General features: G+C 37.7%; 1 protein-coding gene across 1 annotated transcript; it reads right to left on the bottom strand.

The window, feature by feature from the left end:
* Positions 1–458: 458 nt before the first annotated feature.
* Positions 459–11,227, bottom strand: CWC15 (CWC15 spliceosome associated protein homolog). The gene is made up of 7 exons (XM_003253013.3): positions 11,113–11,227; positions 9,363–9,501; positions 8,684–8,796; positions 8,286–8,374; positions 7,301–7,408; positions 3,603–3,721; positions 459–857 (listed from the first exon to the last, which is right to left on the bottom strand). The coding sequence occupies exons 2-7, from the start codon at positions 9,491–9,493 to the stop codon at positions 728–730; spliced, it is 690 nt and encodes a 229-aa protein (XP_003253061.1). The 5' UTR covers positions 9,494–9,501; positions 11,113–11,227; the 3' UTR covers positions 459–727.
* Positions 11,228–11,254: the final 27 nt, after the last annotated feature.

Below are 11,254 nucleotides of genomic sequence, written 5' to 3'. Positions count from 1 at the left end.
TTTGAAGCTTTCTCAGGCTTTGCACTAAATGCATGTCAGAGTGCATATTCAATTTCTTTCAAAAGAAACATGGCAGTTGAGTATCCAGAACAGAAGTGAGTACCGTATACTTTAAAAGAATGCTTATAGAGCTCTCCTCTTGGGCCATGAGAAAAAAAAAACAAGTGCCTGCAGAAGTGAGCGATACCCAATGCTCTCCCGCTTACTGTCGATGACACTACTCCACACCAACATGTGGTCCAAAATAGAATCCCTCTCATCTTTCATTATACTATTTTAAAAAATGCAGAGAAAATATTATGAATTAACTCATCTTAAATAAATGTGAGAGAAATGGGGGAAAGGGCAAGTTAATGCATAAGCACATTGTAATACACAATGGTAATTTTTCTTTTCAAAAGAAATTATGGAATGTATTACTAGCAGCATAAATTTCAACAAAAAATTGGGCACCCAGATTTGGTTATTTAGATTAAAAATATTTATTACAGGCAGATTTGCTTTTCCCAGGAAAACGTATCACCGGAAACATTCAGAGAATGCAAACTGGGTTAAACCTATTCCCAAGTCCATTATCAAGTAAGGTATCACTAAAGAAAAAGATAGGAGTTTAAAACTGGGGAAGCCCACACCCAGTTTAGACAGGGGAAAAGAAAAAAAAACTCATAAAAAAAGTCAGAATGATGCTTTATGTTTTACAGTCTTTAATTAAGCACATAAAACTGTACTACTTAATATATTTTTCCATGAACTTTTTGTGAAATTCAGATCGCAGTGTGTCATTTACAAATCTTTTGTCTTTCTTCTGGTCATCTACACCTTTTGCACAGTTCTTGAAGACAACATCATCATCCCACCTGAGGAAGAAAAAGCAAACAGCATGTCTGAAAATGTTTGTATCAGGAGACAAGACTACTACATGCACTGCAAGGCTTAGTCAGTTACACAGAAAGACGCTCAACATGTGTATCATCTGATGCAGCAATTACACTCAAAATAATAATGTTATCCTTAATACATAATCTTGCTTTCTTATAGCAAGAATGGCAATTCCTACTTAGAACATGTAAAACATTCTTATTACTTCTCCAGTAAAATAAACTTTTGAGTTAAAAAATAGAAATACATACATTTTAATTGCATAAATATTTAATGTTTTTAGGTCTAACAGAAAGAAGCAGCACCTAGGACTACCCTAATATTAGTACAGGCATCTGTAGATGATAGTAGCCAATCAATTTAATGTAGTTTAGATTATGTGGTTTTGAGGATTGTAGACATTCCTCTTTTATCAGTTACTGTTTAGTAATCATCTACTGTAATATTCACATTATAGGCCAACAAAAGGAGAAGGTATCATTGGGGTATAATAATTAAGGCTCAGATATGGCCCACATGTACATTAACCAAGGAGAAGTACCAGCTGAAGAGCTCAGGGCAGAACTCTGGTTGGATTCCATAATGCATAAGCATGAAAAAAAAACACCCATAAGCAACTTATAAAATACATGTGTTATAGAAAATAAAGAGCATGATTTCAGAATATCACCTAGCATATAAAACACAGGCCCATATACATAATATAGATACCCTTACAAATATATATAAAACACAAGCCCATATAATGTGAGTGTTTATGTGTGCATGCGCTTACATGTCAGGAGAAACTGCACATGGGAACAAATGTGGGAAAGTGCACAATGAGCAACAAACGTGGGCACCTTTGGAAAACAGTAAAGTCATCACTGATGCAGTACACAGAAGCATAACAAGCTGAGCTGATCAATATGACTGGGATATAAGACACGTTTCTATCTCCAATTCCATTTGCATTCAAAAAAGGAAAAGAACAAACTATATAGCTTTATCTCTGTATATAATCAGTACAGTTTTTTCTGTATCCAGTCTTTCCTCGGCTCCAAACAGGCTTTTTGTCCCTCCTTCCCAACACCAAAATGCTCTTTCCTGACATTAGTATTTGTCCTCGATGATCGACTCCTTTCCTCCTGAAACACTTTGTTTCACTTCTTTCAGTTCTCCTCCTATCACTCCTAGGTGATATTCTCTAGCCAGTTCTTCCCAACTGGCTGCTCCTTGTTAGCCTAGACTTTTTCATTCAAAATTACTTCAATCAATATTTATCAGGCACCTGTATAATGTTTAGAGGTTGGGCAGATGATTAGAACAGGTACTGATAACTAATAATCTACCTAACCTCTAAACATACCACACTCAGTTCTGACTTCTCCTCTCTAGCTATACCCTTCCCTAGGTGATTTCATCCTGTCTTAAGACTTTAAAAAGTTTATCTGAGCTGATAACTTCCAAATCTACTATCTCCAGCTTGGACTAATTCCAGAACTGTATCAGCAGTACTGCACCACTCCAGAGGGGAGAGCAGCCAGCAGTACTGCATCACTCCAGAGGGGAGGGCAGGTAGTGGTTCTGTATCACTCCAGAGGGGAGGGCAGGTAGCGGTACTGCATCACTCCAGAGGGGAAAGCGGTCAGCAGTACTGCATCACTCCAGATGGCAGATAATAGCAGTAGAGGTGGTGAAAAATAACGAATATGGTTTAAAAGTTAAGCACTGTGGTTCCTTGACGAATGCATATAAAATAACAACCAATCTTCCTCCCTCAGCATTTCCTGTAAAGTTTTTCTGTTTTATTTTACGTATCACCATCTGAAGGATTTACAGTATTTACAATTTATATTTTCTCCCTTTTCAGCCCTCCTTTTTTACCCCTCCAAACACACACACACTGTACAGAAAGAATTTAAAAAGCAGGCCTAGGACTACAATCCTTAGACATGCCTGCTTGCAAGGTTGGCCCCTGGCTGGCCTTTGAAAACTTGGATCTAAGAAATCTTCTCACTGTCACTGTGCCTACAATTTACAAATAATGTGGTTTATGCCGAACACCTACTATCCTTTTAGAAGTCTGGATTTGGTATGTGCTAAGCAAAAGCTGCGTACATGACTAGCCACCCCCAGTAAAAACGGTGGGCACGGGATCTTTAATGGGCTTCCCTGGGCAGAAGCACTGCACACGTTGCTGCACTGTCATTGCTGGGGGAAACAATGTACTGTGTGACCACTCACGGAAGGGACAGAGCATAGTGAAACCTGCACATGGATTCCTCTATTCTGTGTGTGTGTCTTTTCCCTTTATAATCTAGCTGTGTGTCTTTATTACCTTAGCCAAGCATATAACTATACAACAAGTCTCCTGAGTTCTTCTAGTGAGTGTCTGAACTTGAGAGGCCGTCTTGAGGACCCTTGATATGCACACCTAAAATGTAAGGGCCTCAGTTTATTACTCTGTCCCTAGTGCTTACATCATCATCTAGTACACAGCTGGTTAATGCAACTATCTATTGAAAATAAGTTTATTTTCTTTCATTTAGCTTCTTCCACTATTCCTAATTGAACAGAGAAGAGTATCAGTGAACAGACAGTGGACTTTTAGAAGCTTTATATAATGCACCTTGCTATCCAACTTATAATCTGCATGCCTGTGTGTATACACATACACACACACACACACACACACACACACACACACACACACTCTCCATTACTCCGTTACTGTATAGTACCTTCTTTTAACTTTGAAGTTGGCCTGAGGCTGGGATGGGCCTGTGAGATTAAGGAGAGGGTTTCCGCTTAGAATGTTTTCCATACGAATCCTCTCTTCTTCAGCTTTTTGTTCTTGTTCCTGTGAATGATAAAGGAAGATTAACATTTACTTATTTTAACTCTGGGTTCAATTTTTTTTATATTAGCTTACTAAAAAAAAAAACTGATCATTAGGATTTTACAGCAAGAAAAGCATCAACGCAGGCTTTTCTTTTTTTTTTTTTTTTTTTTGGTTTTCGAGGCATACTAGAAGTCTCCCTCATCAAAATAAAATAATTTGGCATTTTTATTTTAAATTATTTCATGGTTGGTATCATACAGTAATTAGTCTCTTCCAACTGCGAAATGCTACAGATTCATATTTAAATCTATTTTCTTTAAGTATATGTAAAATTAATTGCTTTAAATTTTAAACGTATATCAATAAGCATATTCTAATAATTTAAGAACATATTGAATATCAAAAAGACACATTTAGCAAAACTATTACTTCAACTTTAAAGGGTCATACCTAACTGTGATTAAATTTAATCTTATTTTGAATTACTAATAATGTAAACTTGCATCTCTAGGTTTGGTGACAAGTTATTAATGAAGAAGTAACTCCTAAAATAGGACAAACTACCATGTACCAGTTAACATGAATTTCTACTAATTTACCGGAGGTTGATCTATTTTGTTTTTATTGACTTATTGAGTTTCTTTTTTTTTTTTTTGAGATGGAGTCTCACTCTGTTGCCCAGGCTGGAGTGCAACGGCATGATCTCAGCTCACTGCAACTTTCACCTCCCAGGTTCAAGGGATTCTCCTGCCTCAGCCTCCAGCATGCACCATCATGCCTGGCTAATTTTTGTATTTTTAGTAGAGACGTCATTTCACCAAGTTGGCCAGGCTGGTCTCGAACTCCTGACCTTGTGATCCGTTCACCTCAGCCTCCCAAAGTGCTGAGATTACAGGCGTGAGCCACCGTGCCCAGCCTCAGTTTCTATTTTTATACCTCCCATCCTTTATCAGTTATAACACAGTCTTTCTTCACTTTTATTTTAGCATCAACTTCTTCAAAGTCAAATCACCCTAAGTTGCCTTCTCAGAATGTGGAATATAAAATGTGTAAAATCCTTAGCTATCACTTCTACATCTACCTGTTAACATGTTATCTTAAGCCAAATATAAATCCCATTTTGCTGTGTTTTGGGGATGACAGAAATGGATGACTTAAGAGATCAAGGAAAAACAGATGGTGTGGAAGTCATTTAAAAAAAAGTCATTATTTTAATAACCTAATTTTTCATATATAGGTTACTGATACTTCATTTCAATATTCAAATGTAAACAATGAATTTCATTTTTATGAAGAAAAATAAAAATGAAAATGGGAGGTGAGAAGATCTAACTTGTAAGGAAATACGAAAATTCCTTTACATCACTGGTCAGAACTTAAATAAAATCAGGAACTATCCATCACAGAACAGGTGGCTTTCTAAAAGCTATATATTTATCTGTAACAAATTATACTGATGCTTAAAGGGAAAAGATATTTCTCTGAAATACTAGAAAAATAGGAGCTTAAATATACAACATATCCAAACTTATAATATAATGTATATGACATATAAAGGTTATGGACATTTTATGTTTGGAATATTATTTCCTTGGAGTTACTGAATGATTGCACACACAGCACTGGAAAAAAAGGCATAAACTCTTTCTATATTCAAACAGCAGGTATACTATGTTTCATAATATAGACTAGTCATCAGATGGCATGTAGGTCAAATCCTAACTACCTGTTTTTGTAAATATTTTATTGGAACATTGCCACACTCGTTCATTTATGTACTCTGTGGGTGTTTTTATGCTATAACAGTGGAGGTGAGTAGGTGCGATAGAGGCTCCACGACCAGCCAGCCTAAAATATTTACTACCTGGCCCTTTACAGAAAGAGTGCTGACCCCTGACAAGGGCTAAATGGTTTGAAAATCTTAAATTTGGGACATGGCAAAAACCAGCCAATAGAAAGGGAAACAGGGATAAAAGAAACAAAACTATCATTCAACTGCAAGAAATATCAACACATTTTAATACAGATATTAGATGAAACTCACAAAACTGCAAGGCCTTCTGTCTAAAATGTTTATCCTCCCTCAAGGTCAACCAAAAGCATTTGAATTGCTCATCTCTTTATGTGTCCAGAACTATCAGGCAAGCTAAAAAAATTTGGAACAATTGCCCTCTAGTGGTATGCAAGTGGGATTGGGAATGTTTTTATAATTCTTTGACTTAAAAACTAGATGTAAAAACTATAAGCTATTACAGGAATTATGTTCTCTTATACAAAACTTTGATGAGAATTGTATTTTGAAATGCTTTTCTTCTTCCAATCTGAATTCTAAATCTTCAAAGTCTATCCCAAACTCTACCTCTTTTCTGAATTCTTCCCTGGCCCTCCTGATTCACATGAAGTCTACTTCCCCAGATTCCTGGTATTGACCATGTAGTATATTTTGTTACTTTCTTTTTTAAAAACAGAACAATTCTTGCCTCAAATAAAATTTTACACAGAAATCTATAAAAAAGCTGTGCTGCTCTGGTTGAAAACAGGGGCAGACATCCCTACCTGAATGTCTCACAATGTGTCAAATTTAACATGTTCAAAACAGGACTCATCAACTACCTCTTCTCTCTGCCTAAATATGGCAATTCTTTTGCATTCCTTGTATTGATGGCACCAACATTTACCTAGAAAGTGAGGGTCCTCTCTGCTGCTACAATCAATCAGTCACTTTATCTGTCAACTCAACCTCCTTTTTTATTTTTTCCTGCTCCCCTTCCCACTTTGACCTCCTTGATAATCAGCTTTATCGGCATCTAATTACTTACCTCAATTCCAACTCTTATCATACAAGCTAAGAGTCTCTTAACTGGGAGGATTACTGGAACAGCCTCCTAACTCAGTTTTTTTCCAATCCATCCTCCATATTTTGCCAGAGTAATCTTTCTAAGATGCATATCCAATTTTATCAATCTCCTGCTGAAATCAACCAGCTCCTCATGTCCTTTAGAAAAAATCTAGACTGCTTCAGCATTGTTTTGCAAACCTCTAATGCTCTGACTTGCACTTGCCTCCTCAGTTTCACCTCTTATTATCACTCTGGGTAATTTATTCAGAATTTTAACTGTCTTTGAGTTTTATATTTTTTCCTCATATTGTGTAAACAGAGAGACTGTGGGGGCTCAGAGAAGTTAGGTAGCTTGACCTAGGTTATATAATATCTACTGACTGATTGCCTTAATAGTACCTAGGCAGTAGACAAGCAGAGAGATAATCTTTGTAGACCATAACTATATTTTGATCATCTTTGATTCTCCTGTCAATTAACAGATATCGACTAAATGTTGAACAAATGAATAAACAAGTAAATGACTAGCAAGCTTGTGAATATTACTCAGTGTATCTGAACTATTTGAAAAGAATTTCCTACATAACCAGGATACCTAGGATGTCATAAAAATAATCAGATTTATAGATCTACAAGTGCTATATTTAGACATGGTAAGGGAGATTTCTAATGTAAGAAGATATTACTTATATTCAAAAAAATTTCTACCTTAGTATATGTGAGAAGATACATGTAAATATTTAATATTTTGGTTTTACCTTCCTGGCCTGCTCTTCAGCTCTTTCTTTTTTAATTTTTTCCAGTTCTGCAAGAAGAGCTGCAGTATCATCATCATCACTTTCTTCTTCAAAATCTTCATCTTCCTCCTAAAAGAACAGTGACAGCCCAGAAAATTGAAGGTAAAATATACACTACCAAAACGCAGTACATATGTACAATTTATCACCCTAAGAAAATCAAAACAATTTTATGTAGCTCAGAACTTTAAGCTAGCAGCAAAGATAATCAAAAGTGCAAAAAAGTGTGCTAAATTCTCAGAAGAAAATAATTTCAAATGAATAATCATTAAATTTCAGTTGAAATTAGGTTTCCTGTTTTAACTATTATGAGTAACTCCATCAATTAACTCTAGAATTAACTGCTGATATGTATACATAGTTAGATATTACTCATTGGATGCCACTCAGGTTTTTCACTGTCCTGTATGTAGAAAACTGCAAATTGATTATAGGCTCTAGGGTCCCACAGAATTTTAACATTAACTGATGTGCTAATCCTTAAAAACCGTCTGCTTAGATTACTTCCCTCCCCAAGCACAGAGGGAACCATTAAGTGTATTGCACTTATAGAAGGGGACATATCTAATATGGAAAGGCCTCCAGGTACAACTCTAGAGGGCACTGCTTCTAGGAAGCCCAGTATGAAGAGTGCCCTGTAGAAGTGTGTAACACAGCAGTAGTGCAGTAGTTTAGTACAGGACATTATTTTGGGGGAAAGCATATCCTTTAATAGATTCCTTCCATATTTGATTCTCTAGAGATCAAACTTGTTCTTAAAGTCCCACAAAATAATACTTTTGGCTTAAAAATCAACTATAAAGTTTAGCAATGAGGTCAGGGTTATATTTGAATAACGGTAAGTAAACATAAATATATGTCACTTCTTAAAGCAAAGACATAACAAATATTTTAGAAAAACATGGTAAATCAATTATTAGAGATGAAAGGAGGAAACAAAACATACATCTGTTAGAGGGTCATCTGCATCAAGGTTGGCGGCAGGAATCTGGTCTAACCGTGGCTTTTTTGACACTGAAGAGGAGGTTGTATGTTCTGGGGGGAAACAAAAATCATTTAACTTAATAAAACAAATACTTCCTTTCTTAAAATGTTTTAGGGACCTGTGGGCACAAGGAGCCCACATTAAAAGCATTATCCACAGTGAACTCACATCCACAGTGCCTGGGCAAATAAGCCTTTGGTAAATATTTGTTATTATTATCTCTAATGATCTAAGAAAGTATTACAGTTCACATCAATCTGTAAAAGTAAACAACTGGTTAACATTTTCCAATTGCTACATAAAGAAAAACTATCAACAACATAATTTTATGAGACAAATGTCTTGGATAGTGTTGGTACCTCGGGTTGGACGATCCCTATTTTTCTCTCTTGCGGCAGCTCTCTCTCTTTCTTCCAACTCTCTCCTGAAGTCACGGTTACGAACCTCTTCAGGGGCATCCTGAGTAGTCTGTCTAAAGTAGAAACAAACGAGGGCAAAAATGTTACACACACACACACACACACACACACATACACTGTAGTAATGGAAGACAATTCAGGAATGAAACTTTGTCCTTCGAGCAGAAAAAAGGGAAGTAGACAAGATCATAATCTAATCTGAAGGTTACTAATAGCCACTCTTGTGATGTTCCCAATATTTCAAGTCCAAATTCAATCACATATTTTCCTATAATAAGGCTTTACAGTGATTAAAATGTCTTTAATTTTTATTAGTATTATATCAACTCAGAACTTAACAGTAATACTTTTAATATATTGACTGGTGCTGATAGTGCATAATCTCTCTGAGGCATTATTATTTCTATTATTTATTGTTCTATCTACATATGAAAATTCCTGGTTAGTAGGAATTTTGCATTTTAAAATCACAGCAGAATTTTAGTGTTAAACATCCTATTGCATTCTATTCCTATGAAAATAGGTAAGTGACATAACTCAAACAGACTACTGTATCATGACCATGCCATTTAACAGACTTGGTCTTTTGTGAACAACAAAAAAAGAAAGTCTTAACTACCTGTATTTTATCTTTGTATGAGAGGGTAGGTCTCTGCTTGAATACTGCTTTGAAAGTTGGCTCAAATCACCTTCTCCTTTTCCCCTTCCACCTCTTGCAGGTTCAAAGGTTGGCCTGGCTGCTGTTGTCATCTTTTATGCTTTGAAGAAAAATATAATCAAGTTATTTCCAACATTACAAACATTTTATAGAGTATTAATATCCATACTGGTAAAATAAGTTCCAAAATTCATTCCCCAAAACCTGCTTAATCTTCTTTTTTTTTTTTTTTTTTTGAGACGGAGTCTGGCTCTGTCACCCAGGCTGGAGTGCAGTGGCGCGATCTCGGCTCACTGCAAGCTCCGCCTCCCGGGGTTCACGCCATTCTCCTGCCTCAGCCTCTCCGAGTAGCTGGGACTACAGGCGCCCGCCACCACGCCCGGCTAATTTTTTTTTTTTTTTGTATTTTTAGTAGAGACGGGGTTTCACCGTGGTCTCGATCTCCTGACCTCGTGATCCGCCTGCCTCGGCCTCCCAAAGTGCTGGGATTACAAGCGTGAGCCACCGCGCCCGGCCTGCTTAATCTTCTTAAACAAAAGTTTTCAAGAACACAAATTATGAGGCTTAGGCTGTACAAGGAATATGGCTTCTCAGGCTTGTCTTAGTACAAAAAATTCTGTCATGAAGCTCTGAATTTGCATCCCTAATTCTCCTTCTGACTATATGGACTTGAGCAAGTCACCTGGCTTAACTTCCTGTCATCTGTGGAATGGAGATATTCCTCATAGATTAGAAGAATTATGACACTTGACATGTCAAAATCCTTGTAAAATACAGTACTGCCATGACTGAGTTTTAAAAATTTCCAACTCAACCTTACTCTACCAGACCCTGTAAAGTTTGCATTTTATCTAAACTTCACACAATAGCAAATAGGCTAGTAGAAACAAAAGCTAAAAACAAACAAAAAATATCACTGACAAAGTTACTAAATGTCCCAGAGAAAAGTGTGTTAAACTTCAATGACAGTTACATAGAAAAAAATTCTTAAACAACCCTTTGTTGAGCTAATTTTCTCCTACAACAGGCATCACACTATAAATCAGATCGTTTGTGGGTTATAATTTAAGGACTGTTCAAAAAAAAAAAAAACAAGAACCTCACCCCCAGAGGATTCTGATGCCAAAAATCAGGGACCCATTCCTTAAGTTACTTTCTGCTTGGAGCAGTCAAAAGAATACTGTGTAGCAGATGCAGTCACAAAAACCCTGTTAGTGTCGGAAAAGCAAGTGTGTGGGGAGGGTGGGCGAATTGGGAGGATTTTTGGGGGGGTGCTAATTGTCTCAATTTTCAAAAAGGGTAGAGACATGTATACAAAGAAGAAAACAGGGTTATCTGGCGCTGGCGGGGGGCCGCCCCTTCCCACACACCAACGGAATTATCACTCCGGCCTCCCGTGAGCTAGTCTTTGGCTATAACCAGAAACTCGCTGCCTCTTCACCCGTGTCCAGCACTGCAGCGGTGCGAGGGGTAGTGAAGGGAGGACCTGGGGTTCGCTTTACGCAGTAGGCGAGCTGCCTTTACGCTGCGATCTCCTCGGCGGGCCCGAGAACTCCGGACGCGCCTGACAGGCACTCGGTTCCGCCCCTAGCCCGCTGCTCCAGGGCCTCCACCGCCCGCGCTCTACACTCTGCCGCCGACTCCGACCCCAACTGCCCTTTCCCGTCCCACCGCAATAAGAAAGATAATCTCCTATCCTCCTGCCGCTCACACTGGCCGAGGTCCGATGCAGCAGGCTCCGAAGATCATACAGAAGCCATTACGACTCTTGGCTCCCAGAAACCTCTGCGCCCAGGGCTAGAGCCTACGACCCGGAAGCAAAATCCAAGCGCTTCGGGGGCGGAAGCAACGAC

This window comes from Nomascus leucogenys, chromosome 15, assembly GCF_006542625.1.
Source record: "Nomascus leucogenys isolate Asia chromosome 15, Asia_NLE_v1, whole genome shotgun sequence".
NCBI lineage: Eukaryota > Metazoa > Chordata > Mammalia > Primates > Hylobatidae > Nomascus > Nomascus leucogenys.
Note: the sequence above shows the minus strand (reverse complement) of the source record. Positions and strands in the feature narration are given on the sequence as shown.

What these genes read in the sequence shown, in the direction of transcription:
- CWC15 (XM_003253013.3), bottom strand. Translation starts at nt 9,493, where the DNA reads ATGACAACAGCAGCCAGGCCAACCTTTGAACCTGCAAGAGGTGGAAGG. An exon ending in CATACAAAGATAAAATACAG is followed by an intron (nt 8,797 to 9,362) that starts GTAGTTAAGACT and finishes TTTCTACTTTAG; the next exon opens with ACAGACTACTCAGGATGCCC. An exon ending in AACTTCAAAGTTAAAAGAAG is followed by an intron (nt 858 to 3,602) that starts GTACTATACAGT and finishes TTTCTTCCTCAG; the next exon opens with GTGGGATGATGATGTTGTCT.